Source organism: Mytilus californianus, unplaced genomic scaffold (genome assembly GCF_021869535.1).
Source record: "Mytilus californianus isolate M0D057914Y unplaced genomic scaffold, xbMytCali1.0.p SCAF_1, whole genome shotgun sequence".
Taxonomy (NCBI): Eukaryota; Metazoa; Mollusca; class Bivalvia; order Mytilida; family Mytilidae; genus Mytilus; species Mytilus californianus.
The window spans coordinates 62,039,846-62,059,539 of record NW_026262581.1 but is presented as its reverse complement, the minus strand read 5'-3'; the positions used below and the strand labels follow the sequence as shown (position 1 = coordinate 62,059,539).

The 19,694-nt window shown below is 32.3% G+C and overlaps 1 protein-coding gene across 4 annotated transcripts in view; it reads right to left on the bottom strand.

Moving 5' to 3' along the window:
• The window catches only part of LOC127705571 (uncharacterized), a 40,124-nt gene extending 23,674 nt beyond the window's left edge, over positions 1–16,450 (bottom strand). For 2 of the 4 annotated variants that reach the window (XM_052209902.1, XM_052209911.1), the window contains exon 1: positions 4,111–4,488. In XM_052209902.1, the coding sequence (XP_052065862.1) occupies positions 4,111–4,263 (153 nt within the window). In that variant the 5' untranslated portion in view covers positions 4,264–4,488. Of the gene's footprint in view, positions 1–4,110; positions 4,490–14,758; positions 14,793–16,340 lie in introns of those variants that run through there. The other 2 variants (XM_052209920.1, XM_052209915.1) reach the window with 2 other exon arrangements.
• Positions 16,451–19,694: the final 3,244 nt, after the last annotated feature.

Sequence of the window (19,694 nt, the reverse complement as noted above, 5' to 3'; positions counted from 1 at the left end):
AGGATTCTACTATTACAGCATGTTTTACCAACTTACTGTATTTTGTAGAAAGTCTTTGAAAAAAGGATTATACATTCTGTATATGCCTGTCCCAAGTCAGTATCGTGCCGGTATTTGAGTGGTTGTCGTTGGTTCATGTTTGTCATAATTTTTTTGGTAAATTGTTTAGTTATTTTGGCTGTTAGTTTTCTCAAATGAATTATATAAAATTTTCCATATCGGGGCATTTTATAGCTGACCATACTGTATGGGCTTTCTCATTGTTGAAGGCCATACGGTTGCCTATAAATGCTTACTTCCTCATCTCCTTATTTTTATATTATACAACTAGTACTACATAAAATTAACATTATCAATGTTCCATGTAAATGAGGTAAGGTCAGATTAACTCTGTCACAAAGACATGTACACCCTGCTACCATTCCTTACACCAAAAGTATTTGACCCACTACTTATAGCATCTGAGATACGGCCTTGGCCATTGAAACTTAACCTTGTTCATAGATCCATAAAATGAGGTCGAGGTCATGTGAACGATGATGTCTGACGGACATGTAGTCATTGCAAGGATACCATATATTAGACTAGTAGCCAAGTATAGTTATCCTAGAACTTATGATAAATGAGACATTCACATGACGAAAACAAGCTATACAGTTTTTAGCAGTCACCAAACCATGAACATGAAGTCAAGGACAATGATTATATGACAGACGGGAACTTCGTAACACAATGGATCTATATACAAAATATGAGCCATCCGATTCCTCTACCCCCTGAAATATAAAGCTTTACAATAGTTAACGGTGTTGCCGTCACCACCATCAGATTGTATTCTGTATGATAAAGAATCTTGTGTAAATGGCATCTGACTTCACTGGTAAAAGTGCAAAGACTAGTGGAAACATCTCTCCATCAACTAGTGCGTGTATAGTGTACAGCGTAATTAAGTTTCAAGTTACACTTTTCTTTAAATTGCATGGATTATATCTTAATTCATTTTAAAAACTTTCGAAAACAAATTTAAATTAAAATCACAGTATTGATATTTGTTTTATATAAATAAACGTAAGCTTATAGATATAATTCATAAATGTTATATTATTTACTCAAAAGTGCATTAATCTGATGATATACCAAAAAAATCATATCTTATGCTTTTATAAAATTTATATTAAATAAAAGTTTGAACATGCAATAATTAATTCTTGTTTATCTAGCAAAACAAACAATATATACCTTGTTTATTTAAGAACATTTTACTTCATAAAATAATGTGGGACAATCAGAACTTTTCATGTGGGACAATCAGAACTCTAAAATTTTAAAAAGTGGGACAATCGGGAGTGCTTTTGATGTCATTGTTTACTTAAACTAACCAACAAATTTGCGGAAATGAAACTTTTGTTGAAAGAGAACTATTTCTCAAATCACCTATTTTAACTATACCCTTTTCTATAAAAAGCTCTTTGAAATATAAGAATTTTACATTGTTCACTCTTGAATTATTTATGATGTTGTTGTAGAATTTTCTTGGTCAAGTTTTGTACTATACAATTATAGCCTTTGTATGAGGTCGATACGAGGTTATATCGACCTAAGAAAAGCATATTGACTGAGGACGAAGTCCGGGGTCGATATGCTTCTCTAGGTCGATATAACATCGTATTGACCTCAACCAAAGGCTACAATTGTTATATTATTAATCAACAACTATTGCATGAACAATGTAAAATTGGGGATTTCTAGAATGTATTTTTAGTAACATGCTGTATGCCCTGTGCAATATGCTGTTTTTGACCTACGAAAAGCTATACACAACAGTATTGGCGTGCAAACTGAGTAAATACAAATGTACATGTGATCAAGTTTTAACGAATCACAAATCCTTAAAAATATTCGATTAATAATATTCTCTTCTAATATGTCTCTGCATTTTATATTGTTACAATTCAAACAAATGCTTAATATCATATCGGTAAAAATCAGGAAACAATAGTTAAACATTCCTTAAAATAGAAAAAAATGAAGTCCGCGTGTCAATTGTCAAAGAACAATGACATTTATTACCGCAACGACATCTATACCATGATTAATCATAATTTTTTTCTGAAACAATTTGTAGAGATTACATAGAAAATGAAAGGATATGGAGTAAATGTACATGGGACAAAATCGCACACAATACATAGAAAACATAGAAAATTATCAATGAACAGGGCTTTTATTCCTGTTCTTCATCTTGACAGTTGATGTAGGGTCTTCAACAATGAACGAATCATTCATACCCTACAACAAGGTCAAGACGGCCCCTAGCGTCGACTTAAGCGGTACTATTGATAAAAATAAACCACAGTTCACCTTCTTGCTCCCCACCCGCCTCGGAGTTCCAACTTGTGCGATGCTTGTGTACGACGGTTCTCCAGTCGAAAGCACCAGCGATACAAGAAAAGTGCAGTAATTTTGAAAGACATCGATCGCCGCTAAAATATGCCTTGAAGTTACACATGTCGGGAGCGGTCAATGAATTACATAATTTATAATTACGGGCGAGGTTTTTCAACATATATTTGTCATACATTGCCCAACAAAAGACCAATAATTTCGAAACAACAAATGATAGACAATACATATAAAACTAAAAAACAAATGATAGACAGCACGGGACACATCGAAATATATGTAAGAAAACCTAGCAGTTTAAAATAGTATGAAATGGCAATACACAAAACAGATGACCAGACCAGAATTTTTGAAGAAATTTTCTTTATATCAGTATGATTATGATTTTCACATGCACGGGATTATTAAGATCAACTGAAATTCAAAGTTATCTTGTAAACTTTCATTTTTCACATTTGATTTTCAACGAAGTCTTTATATCATTTTTTTTTTTTTTTTATATTCCGATTTCTAACATTTTTTTTAAAATAATTATTTTCATCGGTTTCAACACATATTCATTAAAATAAGGAGACGAATCGGACAACCCTGCAACACCCCCAATCGTTGGTATAATAGTTTATTATACTCTACTACGCAGTTTTTTCACAGACTGTTAAATTTCTTTTATGTAATGATAATCCAACACGACACCGTCTTGACATTTATCATTTGTGACCGTAACATTATTATCAATTATGACAGTTGTCTGTTTTAACGGCAAAAGATACAGCTATCAACACACAATAAAAAACATTAACCAAGTATGTGTATGCCAATTGTATGGTATGTAGCTTTTACAGTTGACAATGTCATATTAATTGTTATTCACTTTGTCTCTTACAATGTTTCTCCCAATTTTATGTGCATAGATAATAAAATGACAACTACAACACGTTTTCTCCTTTTGTTATTATATAATAATATGACTGCCGACAAATGTTATTACGAAAAGAAATGGAAGTTCTTGTCTATGCCGAATTTCGTTATTATTTACGTCAACAATTTTTACTTAATCTATATTTCCTCCTTTCGAATATATTGCTCTGAAAACCGTTAAAAAAAAATTTCGTCAGTCGTATTTATTGTGACGTTGGAATTGTCCAATTTAAATCTTCTCATTATTTCATTATCTGATTGTTTACAGTGATATGATACAATTTGAGTTTTGAAATTACGTTCTAACAAGGCTGATGCTTAAAGAAGTTTAAGTACCTATTATTAAATAAAAAATCATCTTTCAGAATAATTTTATCATTTCCCCTACTCATTCATATCTAAATAGCATACAATCTTAATGTAAGCAAATGCTGGTTTTTCAATTTTATAAAAATAAGGAGATGTTGTATGATTGACAATGAGACACTATCTAACAAAGTTCAAATGAAGTAGATATATATTATAGTATTTATAGTAAAATGATATTATAATTTTTAGAAACTCGTACTAAATTCTTGCCAGGAAAACTATTTTTTTACTAAAAATATACGTATTTTTCATATATCCATTCGAAATCTAAATATAAAGAATCTAACTTAAATTAACTGAAGTAAACGTGGAAGAACTATGTTACATGTTAGAAGAATATTTAGCTACCATGCCTTATGCTAGAACATGTTTTTACTATGCCGTCCTTCACGTTTTATATAAATATATATATATACGTACCATTTTTTTCATGTTTGACGCTCCTTGTAACCCTCGATAACCATTGTGTAATTTCAGAATTAAATCCTTTTGTTTAGATAGATCAACCTGTTGTCCGTATCCAAAAGTTAAAATCAATGTAAAAAAAACAAATATTTTTAAGCAAATGAACATGATGTGAGTCCAGTATAAACCCCAAAAACGGACTAAAGTTATCTTGTCGTTTCCGGTGGGTGAAGATGTAAGATCACGTGACTATTGAAGAAAAAGTAGAAATGTCATGATTATATCTTAATACTGTTAATCATTGCACATACAAAAAGATGTTTTTTTGTCTAAAATGTCATAAATACGTTAAGGTGTTGAGGCAGAAAAAAATGTAAAACAAACACTTTAAGGAAACTGTTCATTTTGATGACGTGTTACACATATATCATAAAATAATCACAATGGGGCAAAATAACAACGTTTATGTCTCAGTAATGTCAAATGAAGACATGAGGAACTCTTCTTTTTCACCACACATTATTATCATAAATAAAACAAAATAGCATGTACGATAGTACAACCACACTATCCCTTTTTCATGGGAAATGCCTAATAGTATTACTAATATATCTCAAATCATCAAAAGACAATTAATTATTCGAGAAAAATATCTTTCAATAATTAGTTAATGATTTTTTTAGTACTTTATTCAAAGAATATGTTGAGGTTATATTCATAATGTGAATATCAATCAGTCGCTTTAGTTAATTTTTTTTAGATCTGTACTAAAACATTATCTTCACACAAGTTATTGCGTAAATCACAAAATTCTTTAAACTTTCACATTATGAATTCTAAAAGAAACATTATGCTACCTATGAAGGTCATAACAATATCAGACAAATTATTCAAATCTAAATGTTAAAAAAGCATGTAACATCAGACAATTTATATGAAAGTTATTATCATGGAAGGGCCAAAATACAATCAATGATAAAAATCACGAAGTGAAGAGTAGTAGTACAAACTCTATCTAGATTAAAACTGTCGTGACATGTGGTGTTTCAATAGGTCAACGATCTCCAAGTGTGCATGTCATTTGTCGTTTTAATCATAGTAAAATTGCGATATCCTATTACAAAGGAATAAAAAAAGACATTTGAATACTGAGTCAGATCTTAACGTCATCCTTAAGACTTTGTAAAGGTCAAACATCTAATCGTTGCGACCATGATTCCAATCTTCAAGCGCGGGAAAGCAGACTGACATGCTCCTTCGCAAGTAGAATATAATACAAATACAAAGAGAATATGTGTTTCATTATTTTTACACCCCAGTTCTATTGTTATACTTCATAGTTTCTATTTCTGAAACAAGTGTAAATTGAATAGATCTATTGTTACGAATAACAATGGATTTTGACCACAGGGTGTGACGAGCGGGGTTTCTGGAAACCCCTGCTTCTACATCCCGCAAACAAAGTCCATTGTTATTCGTAACAATAGAAATTGATTATTTTTTAAATAGCATGAACATAAGAAATAACAAATAGTGTTCACTACAAATTGTTTCATGATATTAAAAAAAAACACATTTTAGGAAATTCCAATAAGCATCTATATGGAATTCAAAAATAATTCTTTAAATACTCTTAATTTTGCTTGAAGGTAATTTTTTTTATCCCAGCCATATGTCTCTATTCTAAAGCATTGATCTTTAAAAAAAATGGAGATTCTAACTCCTGTACCCCCCCCCCCCCCCCCCCCCCCCCCCGGTTATCCAGTGGCCGATCCGGGGTTGGGGGTTCCGCGGGTTGGACTCGACTTTTATTTAAAAAATCAATGCATTTGAATGGTTGGACCCCCCTTTTTCTCTTGAGTTGGGAACCCCCGGCTTGATCAGCCCCTGATTGCCCCCCCCCCCCCAAAGGAGTTCCTCAATATTAAATATTGTATGTTGAGCGTGTCTGGTAGTCGGGTTTCTAATGCAGACACACATATCCCTTAGTATGTTCGAATATGAATGTTTGTTTATTCTCGAGAAGAGGGGGGAGTGGGGGGTTGTTTTTGATAAAATCGTAAGATATAAAATACAGTTATGATTACCTTTATTACACTGATACAGGTAAGTACTTTGGGTTATAATATTGTCTTTATCTTTAGTCTCTTCTATCAAATCCAACGCTTGCCACAAAATGTCGTCCGTCTTATACCCGTCCATATTGACAACTGTATACCAGGAGCAAGATGTATTTTTTGTTTGTAATAAGAATACACGTAACACTCAACCTTGACCTGCTGATCCATCTTAGCACATGGATTTAACGGGAATATGCAAAACAACTTTACATTTGTAAAATATACTCACTTGTCAAAGTTTGAACGAAGATAACCAAAGAAAGGTTACTAGTGGGGTTTCATGTAATAAAAAAATATTCTTATAAATCATGGTTTGATATTGTCAATAAATATGCTATCGTTTTTTTTTTTTTTCATTAAATAATCAATGTTAACAAATATAGGGTTAATAATGGGGTGTAAGTTAGTTATACACCTCGGGATACGGCGTGTCTGGATAAAAAAAACCCTCCGGCCTCCGGCCGACGGGGTTTCTTATCCAGACAGACCTATCCCTCGGTGTATAACTATTACGGAAATACTGAACTTAACACATACAAGTCCTGTTGTGAAGAAAAATTGAAGTAAACTCTTTAGTTGTGCAAGTTCTATCTGAGCACAATCCAATAAAGTAACAAGACTTAAATGTGATGGAATATATATAGCAAAACTTGGTCCCTTGAATGGCGTCTGCCTCACGCGTAAAAAAAGCACACCGAAACTCCAATCTGCGGAAGAAACACTTATTTTCATGTATGAAAATAACCTAGAATTTACTTTGATTTGCAAATTGACTACGATGAAATTTTATCTTGAAGTAACTAAATTTCAATGCGGTATGCTATAAATCCGTATGAGAATGCTTTCTGGACACATGTTATTTGCAACGAACCTACACTGGTGCCAGTTATATACAAAATTTACTATAATAATTGAAATGACTGCTTAGTATTTTGGTGAGAAGAAAATGATGTTTTAAATTATAAACAGAACGATTTTCGTAAGGACCGAAGAACAAGTTCTGATCTTTATACAATGATGTACGTTGTTGTGTGCGTGTAAATGGATTTTCACTAGACTTGTTTTCTGTAAATCGTGCATTAAAGCAATGATGTTTCATGATTTTCTCCCTTGATATTCAATTTCAGCATCAACGATTTTGAAAACGTCGTCAAAACACTTCAGGTTGGTATAAAAATGGATGGAGACAAACTAGCTAGGGCTAATGTTATACGCAGATAATATTATTCTTATAGCCAGTTCCCCTGGTGATCTTCAGCTACTATTGGACTTTCTTTCTACTTTGTGTGCTGATAACCATATGATGGTAAATGCTGAAAGATCAAAAATCGTGCATTTCAGACCGACCTCTATTGAAAGAACTAATTTTTGTTTCGAAAGTTGGGACCTTTTAAATTCAAATGTGGAATATAATACATATCTTGGACATACATATCGGGCATCTCGCTTTTTCATGTCACGGTGTAGAAAGATACAATCATAATATGACCGTTTTAAATGGTGACTTTAGTTGGACATCTGTTTCAGTTAAACAATGGAAATCTGTGCTGAATCAGAGTATCAGACTTCGAAATTTATATGTTGGACGTTTTTATAAAAGAGTTTTCGTATGGGCTGATAATCAATCACTACAAATTTTGAGAGTGTGGTATTTTAAAACAATACCGTATACTCGATGACAATATATACAATCCAAAATAAGAGACACTAACAACATCTTTGATCTTGTTTTAAATAACTATAACTTCAAAAGGGCACGACTTGAACAGAATTAATGCTGTGAAAGAAAACGGACAAAACAAACTACGCATTTCCGACAGTTTAAAAACACGTTTGAGTCAGAATCATATTTAACGTCGAACATGCTAACACAATAAAGAAGTGCGTATTATATGACAATATTAGAGACAGTTTTTTTTAAATAAATTTAAATTATGATGGTTTTGATAATTTTTCATGTTAAGTTAAGCTAACTGTTATTCTATGTGGAGTAACGAATATCGGTGTGTGTGCTGACTCTTCTTGAGCACATGAGTTCACCCTCGGTTTTCGATAATGTTCATGTTGCTCAGTCTTTAGTTTTCTGTATATTGGTTGTCTGTTCGACGTTTGCTGTTTTGCCATGGGGTTGTCAGTTTTAGAACTTATAATTTCTATTGCCTCCTTGTTGTCTCCTTTTCTTATTACAATTGACAAGGATTTAATTTTCTTACCATTTAGGTGCCCTTTTCGTTATTATAAAGGAATTTCATTCAGCTAATAAGTTACTTGTTGTAGTGTGTATTCTATTTTTTTTTATTTAAGCTTTGCTGCATTAACACCTTAAGAGTGTGGCAAATGACATAAATAAAACACACACAATTAACAAGTTAAAACATAACAAAATTATGAGTCTCCTGTCGTTAGTTCTATTGAGCGTTATGATTCCATAATGCTGCAAGGTTGTGTATGGTGAAATGTACATACAGAGCGATGGATGGCATCACATTAAAAACAGGGTTAAAATTAATAAACATTATAGATATATGTTATGGGGGTCTTAAAATGAATATGAATTATTGCCGGTTTTTTAAAAGGTTCCGAATGACTAATATCATGATCATATTTTCTTTAAAAAAAAAACAGACCATATGAATGTAGTACTAAAAAAAAAACCCAAACAATGTAAATAAACTTTATTTTAAATGAAATATATAGAAGACACATATGCTTAGTTTGTGTTCAAAACTTGAATATCATTAAAAAAAAAACGTTGGGTAGTAGTAAAAAAAACTGATAGACTTGCGAAATAAGAGTACTAATGTAAATAGATTTGATCGTAGGTAATTTCACTTTGAAAAACCGAGTCTACACTCGGAAAGAAAATTAACCGATCCACTCGAGAGAAAAAAAAAAAAATCCGAACTGGACACTATACCTACTGTGCCATTTATCAGTCGGTCCGACTCGTGCGTGTTTGTAACTTGTCGTCCGATATTACAATAAACGCTATATTTTGTTTACTTATTAGTTAGGCTTTTGCAACGGGGAAGTATATATTATAAATTGGTCAAAACGTTTACTTAATTTGATCACAGTTAAAGTGATTTATTGAGAAAAAAATTATTCTTACATGTTGAATGCGATATAATGGGATATTTCACATCCAGTGTATTCTTCTGCATTAATTTTTAAAAAGGTAACCACATTTGGGGATTGCCCATTCAAATATTCAGTTTTTCACTTAATAGACTTATACTATTGTTCTTCAAACACTGCGATGGTATTTTTGGGATTAACAAAATAGAAAAAAAAATACCCGCACGCACAGACAAACAGACTGAGTAGCAAGAACCCCAATAACAGCCGCGGCTGAATGAAATCTGGGAAGGTAGCAGATCCCGCACAGTTATCGTTCTTATTTAAATGTTTATTTCATTTTTTTTCTGTATTGATTTTCTCTACAAATTTACTCTTGCCATCGCACATGATCATGTCTTCCTATGATTTAAATAATGTCGATGTATGAAATATACTCTAAAGTACAGTGATCATCATTGAAGTGTATGACGGTATGATTCCTTACTAGCAGTTTCAGTATTTTAAGATTGTTTCGACTGAGTGCTTTCTTTGATACAATATCCTTTATTATTGTTTTGCTTGTAGCTGTTATTAATAAGACTGGTATTGTAGAGTGTTTTTATGTAGTATTTTTTTGTGTTCGTTTTTCCATAAAGTATTTGTTTTTCCGCTGATCAAGGGTTGAGATATTTAAAAAAAAAAGCTAATTTAACCCTGCAACGTGTGTGTGTGTGTATGTCTGTCTCAAGTCAGGGACCTCTGTACCTTGTAGTGGTTGTCTTGGGTTATATATTGATGTTTTCATTTTCAAAATCGAACATGAGTTATTCCATAACATATCTCTTTTTTTCTAATTTTTGTCGACGAATAAAGCCGTATGTTATTTCGAACTATTAATGAAATGAAAAATCCGAAAATCAAGCTCCTGGCATTAAAATTGCAATATAACTAGAATTTAATCTCCAATATTTTATATTTTGTGTGTTATCAGAGTTATCCCTCTTATACAGTCTTTCCACCAGATTGCCTACCACTCTTTTATATAAATCACTAATTGACAAAAAAGGAATATCACAGAAACCGAAGTCATTACTTTACTCGTCTGATTAGCGAAATAAAAACTGGCGGAATAGTATGGATTAAAGACTGTTATTAAATATATGAACGGCGATTATAGCTTTGTTGGTTTGATGTTTCAAATCTATTATACTAGTATGTAATATCGGAAAAGTGTATATTGATTTCATCGGTCATTATTTTTTACACATTTTATACCTTAATCTGTAAATTTAGTCTGAGAGAGAGAGAGAGAGAGAGAGAGAGAGAGAGATAGAGAGAGAGAGACTTTAAAAGAAAATAATGCAAAGAAGTTCACGTTGATACTACACAAGAAATAGAAAGGAATGAATCGAATAACAATTTTCTGTCCTTTTCTGTAATAAATTGATAAAATCCATGACAGAATATTTAATTTGCAAAAGTCTAGCACTCAAACTGAATGATATTAATAGCAAGATGTGGACATGTTATATACTATCTAATAAATCAAAATTTTTATAGAGATATTTTTCTTCATTTGTGTCTTGTTACTAGCATTAAAAGAAGTATTAGATGAAAGAATTTATCGGAATAAGACTCAAATTTCTGATATCACCGTCTTACGAAAATCATTTATTTCAGAAAAATCATATTATTGCAATTTCCTTAATGAAAGCACTGATTTTCAAAATTTTAATATGAAAGATAATGATTTACTAACAGCTGGCTGCTGATCTAAAGTTTGTAATAAAATAAATCATGGGAAGAAATATTGGTTATATTCAGGAGTATTTTGTATTTGTAATATAAGATGAATTTATAAGTACAAGCAGTACTGGAATGTTTTTTTTTTAATTTGCATCATATGTCTAGTTGTAAAGGGTCAATTTGTAGTATCAGAAATTCAAAATTAAACATTCACTTTATCTATTTGATTTGTATGGTAAATAATTGAAATTTTCACTTCTACACATTCGTTTCACTCATCTTCACTGCATTCATTGTTTATGCTGTCTTCTGACTATTTACACCTAATTTACAAAGTACTGGCGTAATTATATTAATTTTTTAAATTATACATTTAGAATAATTTGTAAAAAAAAAACCAACCCATAACTGATGCCGTGTACACAATTTACTGTTTTTACGAAGTGAGTAGGAAAAGACAAGGTTGGCCAATATCTGATGACGTGTACTCAATTTAATGTCTTTTATGATGTGAAAAGGAAAAGACAAGAATTAACCAGATTCATTCATTTCATAGTTGAAGAAATGCACACTCATCCTTGTGAATATGGATGCTTAAAGACTGTATATTTTCTTTGAGATCAGAGGCATTAAAACAATATTGTTTTTAATATACTGATTATAATGATAATTGACGAAAAAAGGGAGAAAATCAGGTAATGAGGATGAAACATAAAAGGCTAATTTTTTTATGGTACAATTGTTCGAGAAATATTAATTCTGCATGGTAACACAATATATAATAGATCATTTTGTTCGTCATGATATAATAATCGGATATCATTTGACATCGAGATGGAGTTGCAATCGAATTAGATATACGAATTCTGTTTAATCATCTATTTTACGATCGTGTTCCTTTAATCCTGCAATTAATAAGTTCATCCCAGTCATCTCAAAGTCATGAACAGAAAAACTTGGAATTAAGGTGTATATTTCAAAGTAAATAAAAATAAATTCTGACGGTGCGACTAAAAATAGCGACTTCAACCATGGACGGTAAATTAAACTAGAATAAGAACAAATTCAATCGAGAATAATGTAGGCAGTGAAAACCATATGATGTAAATAAATATGACAAACAACCAGTCTTAATATATATAAATAATAATTCATATTTTGTTTTTGATAACATTCCCGATGTTTTACCGAAGCTCGAATTGTCCAAGCACTTCTGTTTCTGATTAATTATTATGTCTGAAATCTTTTTTTTTGTCGTGTCAATCCTCCATTTTTTTAGGTTTCCATTAAACCATATAAAAGTACTCTTATGAGTATTTGTACCCAATAATTATTTTTTGTTAAAAAATATAAGCAGTGCTTTGTTGATTTATGGTTGATTCCAATAACTTTGTCTTGGAATGTTATCTTATGTCAATCCATTCCATATCCACTGTCCTAAGATGGTTATGTCATATCAATCCACGCCATATCCCCTTTACCCAGATGTTATCTCCATTCAATTCACCCCATATCCCATTTCCCCAGGTGTTTATCTCAAGTCAATCCACCCAATATCCCCTTTCCCCAGGTGTTTATCTCAAGTCAATCCACGCAATATCCCCTTTCCCCATGTGTTAATCTCAAGTCAATCCACCCAATATCCCCTTTCCCCAGGAGTTTATCTCAAGTCAATCCACCCAATATCCCTTTTACCCAGATGCTATCTCAATTCAATTCATCCCATATCCATTTTCACCATGACCGGTATCGGACCGGAACGAAGTCGGACGGATCGGACGGCGTCTGCGGTAGAGCAGCGGAGAAAATAAACTTCATAACGACCAACTACTATCAAAGAAATAATGTTTTTTAATCTAAAGATAACACTTGTACATTAAAGAACATCAAAATTTCCTACTGACATTAAAACAGATATCAGGACGTTCATAACGAAACTGAATAATATATAAAAGTAACAAATGTACAATCTTAAAGTAAATTTATATAGTAATTTACTAGCAACATCAGGGAAACAATTTATACAACATCATGGATACAATATCATATCAGGGAAACATAAAACGTAAGCGACACAATACAACATCACGGAAACAATACCATATCAAAGAAACAATAAAACACTAGGGAAACAATATATCGGGGAAACAATACAACATCAGGCAAACAATAAAACACTTGGGAAACAATACATCTAGGAAACATTAAAACATCAGGAAACAATACAACATATGGAAAAAAATATATCAGGTAAACCATACAACATCATGGAAACAAAACAACATCAGGGCAACAGTACATCATCCGGGAAACAATACATCACCATAGAAAGAATACAACATCAGGGACACAATACATTAGCAGAACACAATCCAACACAAGGGAAACAATACAGCATCAGGGTAATAATACATCTGGGAACAATACGACACCAAAACAACAATTAATCATCAGGCAAACAATACTACATAATGGAAACAATACATCGAGGAATCAATATAACATCAGGGAAACAGTACATTATCAGACAAACACTACATCTGGGGAACAATACAACCTCAGAGAAACAATACATCATCAGGGAAATAATACATCATAAGGCAAACAATACATCACCAGGCAAACAATACATTAGGGAAACAATAAAACCGCATGGAAACAATACATTGAAGAAACAATACAATATCAAGGAAACATTAAAACACAAGGAAACACTATATCGAAGAAACAATATAATGTCAGGAAAACAATGCAACATCAGGAACCAATATAACATCAAGGAAACAACATGAGGGAAAATATATCGGAGAACCCATACAACATCATGGGAACAATATAATATCAGGGCAGCAATACATCATAAGGGAAACAATTCATCAAAAACATAGAAACAATAGAACATCAAGGAAACAATACAACATCATGGAAACAATACGACACTCGGAAAACAACATCAAGGAAACAATATAACATTAGAACACATGAGAAATTCTGACATTTGTTATATTCTTCATTTCCTTCCTGCTTTAGCAGTATAAATTTTCAGTTGTTTTAAGAACGTGCGTATGTTTGCAGCGACATCTCGAATTTCAATGAACGTATTGTCTTCATTAGTTCAACATTATTTATTCATATATAGTTGTTAGTAAATACAATGTAGATAAAAAATTCTACTTTATTTTATCACAAATACAAGGTCTAATTGTTGAAGCTTCAGTTCATTTGAAAAATAGTATATTAGAATCAGTAATATAAGAGTGTTAGAAGGCACAATTTTTCATGAACAGAAAGTACTTTGAGCTAGCTGTCAGTAATTTGGATCATATTTGGATACGCTATTACCGAATTTTTGTGTCACTAATAATTTGTTTTTCTCTCCTATGGCATTGCTTGTTATTGAGTTAAATATTTTTCTGCTTGATTTTTATCGTGCGTTTTTCTTTGTGCCTTTTTTATTAAACGTTGTTGTTGATGATTTACATGACTAGTTTTTACCTACCACATGTTTATGTTAATGTCGGGAACCGCATCGATGGCAACTTTGTGCTTTTTCCAATTTCAGAGAATTTGGTGTTGACGACTGTTTTTTATTAGTCTCCGTTAACATGAAAAAGGAGACATGAGGTTTACCTCAATGAGACAGCAACCCAATGTATTTCTGATGAATAAACAGTTTGAGTTGTATTTTAATTGTTGCCTCAGAGCATTGTATTCAAACATAGTTGATGTTTACTTACCGGTGAGGATTTATGTTTCAAAGTTCTTTATACTCTGGAAAATAAAGCAAAAGTTAAGCCTTGAAATGTGGAATTTGTCCTCTTAACCAGGAATATTTTGAATTTAAAGATAAGAATATTAATGTCACAGATGAATATTCTTGTAAAAACAACTTTGCTTAACATATGACATAGTCAAAATCTCTTTGTTCTTACTGTGTTCTAATCTGGATAATACACAGCTAATGTGTTCATGAACTACCTCAGATATATTGCATAGTTCAAATGTACTCTTTAGGGGCGTAGCCAACACTTTTCTCAGGCATACGGGCGTAATTCCCGAAAAAAAAATTGACGATTTTAGGATTAAACATTATATATTTTCCAATCAAAGGGGGCGTACTCCCTCTACCCCCCACCCCTGCCACCCATTTTGAATCCGACCTGGCAATTACGACATAGTTGATCAATTAACAACTTTGTATACACTTTGTCGTTTCAAATTATGAAATAGAAAGTGCTTCTCATTCTTTATAACTCTTTATTATATTATGTGTACAATTTAAATATTAAATCAGTGTTTCAAAGTCAAACAGGATAATTTATTTTGGTAATTTCTTAAAATATCCAAATAGCTGAAACCTGATTTGGATTAGTTTTTTTCTCAATGGAATTTATATTACGACTTTTTAAATATCAATTCCTTGTAAGTGACCATTTTGGGACCGAATTCAGGGGCGGATCCAGCCATTTTTAAAAGGGGAGTTCCAACCCAGGATAAAGGGGGGGGGGGTTCCAACCATATGTCCCCATTCAAAAGCATTGATCGTAAAAAAGGGGGGTTCCAACCTCCGGACCCCCACCCCCGTGGATCCGCCACTGGAATTTAATGAGGGTATATAGGAGCCAAAACAGAAAAAAAAATATACTAGTAAGATGGAGATCAATCAGACTTGGTTTAGATGGGACATGTCTTCACAATAAATAAAGATGAAAAATTCTGGGGGGGGGAGGGGGGGGATGGTGGTGCACTTAAAGATTGGACATTGAAACCTTTTTTGTTTGTTTACTTTGCACTATACATTTAAGTTCATCTCTCTTCGATTGATCTTTCTCTGAGCATATTCTTGAGGGAAAGAAAGGCAATTAATCTATACTAAATAACCCTTTCATTTATGATTTGTCATATACCGATTTAAAAGTACATCAAACGGAACTAAAGCTGTGGGTGATGTGGGTTATACGCCAATAAGACAGCAATCAAACGACAAAAGTCACCTAAGCACATCTAGAGGGCAACATATAGTGTTCAACTATAGACAGGTCACGTGTCTAAACAATATATATCAAGTTCTAAATCTTTTATGTCGGTTCAAAACTGCTCACTCAGAGCTTATGTTGTATTGTTATCTTTATTGCCGACTTATAAAAGAAAACTTATTTGATTTGATTTGATCGTCACACACAAATTTATATAACAATTGTAAATAAATTTAACAGAAACAATCAAAGATCTGCTATTAAAACACAATTCTCTAAAATACTGTCACAATTTAGGAGAAAGCCTGAATATCAAAATAATTATTATCTAAAAGTAACCAACCTTTTACCACTTAAATGCGTATTTTCCCCTTTCTTTACCCTACAAAAAAAAACGTTCCCAGGAGCCGTGGATTGATTATCGTCCGTATATTTTCACAACGTTCGTGTAGATTGATGGCGTCATGTGTTAAAACAGATATTGACCAATCAATCGGTATATATCATTTAATCTGCACGGTCGGGATGACCCGTTAACCAGAACTCCTATCATACGGTCGTTCGGGTGAAGTATGGTCACCCAAGCCGTGCAGATTAAATGACATATACCGACTTGCTTGGTCAATAACTATAACTTATTCAAATAATAACAATACAAAACATAATATAACATTTCTAAAAATATTAATTGCTACAAACTACGACTAATTAAGTGGGAAACGACCTTTGGCAAATAACTACGTCACGTGAAGCTGCCATTGGTAATCACAATCTGAAGAAAAATGTATTGTCAAAAATTCCAAACCACACGTGTTGATGAAGCATGCATTTTAAAAGAAAGAATTACCTCATGAAAAGAGACCAATGTCAAAATATCGAAGGTTTCCTTAAGTTACAGCTAATAAATAAGGAATGATAAAGTTATTCGAGGATAGTATATCATCTTTACACTACGGAAATTACTAGGCTATTTTCATTTGTTTGGCTATATAAGCCATTGAAGAAATCGGTCTTTATGAATAAAGATATAAATAAGCAAAACATGTACAATTAACTCTTCCGAGTTTAAAAATTGATATGGTTTTAACATAGTTTTTAACCGTTCTAAAGAAACCTCTCGTTTTATCCTTTTTAACGACATATTTGTTTAAAATATCCGAGATGATCTTATCTAAGTTAAATTATGCAGAATATAAGAGGTCTAATCATTTGAAGATGTAATACATAGAAGGTTTAAAAAAACACGTTTTAGAATTTATGTAACACTCCAAACACGTCTAGTTTGTGTATGAAAAGTGATTTGTTATTACACGACAATCGGAGTGCCCTTTACCGACAGTTGTCAAATGATCTTGTTTTGGCTACTGTTATCGTCCAATTGATTAATGTTTTATCGTAATCGTCCTGAACATGACAGAAATAAGTTGAGATTGAGTTAAGTATCGGTAAACCAATTCGTAATGGTGATTCAAAAACTTATGTAGTGTCGATTTAAATCATTTTACCATAACTCTGTTTGACCAGTTTTTGTGTCTGGAACAGACACTGCTAATAAATTCCGTAAAGTATGAACCGTGCACGAGCAAAATGTATTGACTGATATATATAAATGTCATATGATAAGACAGATGGTATGTTCCTACTGAGAAATGAGAAGTTGACAATCGGAAAAAGGTAATCAGCATCACGCTTGTAAAAATAGATTCTTGTTTGAAGTCGTCCATATATGTCAATATTACATATGGTGTAGCATTCTCCTGTTTTCATTGGATATTACGATCACGTATTTCAAATAATATTTCATGTATCTGAAGCCTTGTTTCTATTTTTAAGTGTATTGACGCTATGTTTCTATTTATACGTATATTGACGGTCAATATTAAAAATATGTGACGTCACACATAACAATCATGGCGGAAGCGCCGCAGAGTACGAAAAGAAAATTTGCAAGTAAACTGAAATGAGTTCCATTTGAATTCTTAAATGTTCTAAACAGAAAAAAAAATGCTGTGTTTTTTTTTACAATAAAACAAGTTAATCTTATTTATTAATATATTCAATAGCATGTAAAAAAATCTTGCAAAATGAAATTTAAAAAAAAACACATAAAGAACATTGAAGTCCATTTTTCTAATATATTGTTTACATATGTAATATATAAATTAAGGACTTTCACTCAGTCAATATGTTATATATGGACCTGTTAGAATATATTGACACTCGGACTTCGTCCTCGGTCTATTTAATCTGAACAGGTCCATATAAAGCGTATTGACCTCGTCAAAAGTCCATAATTGATAAATATTATTAATCTAATATTTTTTAAGGATTTGTGATTTGTTAAAACTTGATCACATGTACATATGTATTTACCCAATTTGCTCGCCAATACTGTTCTGTTTAGCTTTTCGTAGGTCAGAAACAGCATATTGCACAGAGCATACAGCATGTTACTAAAATACATTCTAGAAATCCCCAATTTTACATTGTTCATGCAATAGTTGTTGATTAATAATATAACAATTGTAGCCTTTGGTTGAGGTCAATACGTTGTTATATCGACCTTGGACTTCGTCCTCAGTCAATATGTTCCTCTTAGGTCGATATGAACTCGTATCGACCACATACAAAAGCTATAATTGTATAATATCAAGAAAACGATCAAGACATGAATCAGACCTTCTACCTTCTATAGTATCCTTAATCCCAAGTTTAATGGGATACAGGAAGTTATGAATATACTCAGTCAAAATGTAACAATAAGGAATAGGACACAATGGATTAACAAGTTAGACGATTATCAAGTGTCTTCAGTTCTAAGACTGCAACGCAATGGCTCGCATGAATATATACACAAACACATCGTATCGGTTAACCAATTTAACGTAGGTAGTGTCGATTTTAGTCGTTCTTCATCGTTTACCTGATGGAGGAGTTTTTATGTGAGAAAAAAAAACCAATGATCAATAAGGCCATAGTCATAATGTGTCACTTTGCAAATGGCAAGTTGTAAACTGAAATGGTATCGTTTGTCATATTTCATAGTTTAAAGGCTTGCATTTTGTGTCAATTTCAAGAAAATGATCTATTTACGAAGCAGACATTCTAGTTTTGGTAGCATCCATAATGTCAAGTTTACTGAAACAAATGAGATGCAAGCACTCACTGAAATATGGAATATTCACTGACACGAATTTAACACTTTACAAATGTATCTGAACGTTTAATTAAAGATCCTTTTTTTTCTGAGAAGGGTTTGTATGAATTCTACACCATATTGGTACAAAACCAAGTCAGTCGATGGGGGTGCACAACTTGTATCATTAGGAGTACCATGGAAGTATTATATTGACAGGAACTCCAACGAAAAATTAGCACATTCCCATCCCACTGATTTCTTTAAGAAAATAAAAGGTTCCGACTCAGTTTGTCAAGTACGTGATAACTCCTTTGTGGGGTATCTGTGATGCCGCCTTCGCCTGTTCTTTTAACTTTAGCTGGTCTTATCGCGTGATTTGGTATCGATTGTCTTATCTACCTATCAATGTAAATAAACACGGAAACTCCCGTGGTTATTTGTGAATCGCCACATGAATAACAACACCTGTTTCCGTTCAATAAATGAAGAACAAAGCTGAAAAGATCGAAAAAATCGGTCCATAGTTAACAGAATGACATAAGAAAATTAACTGCATTC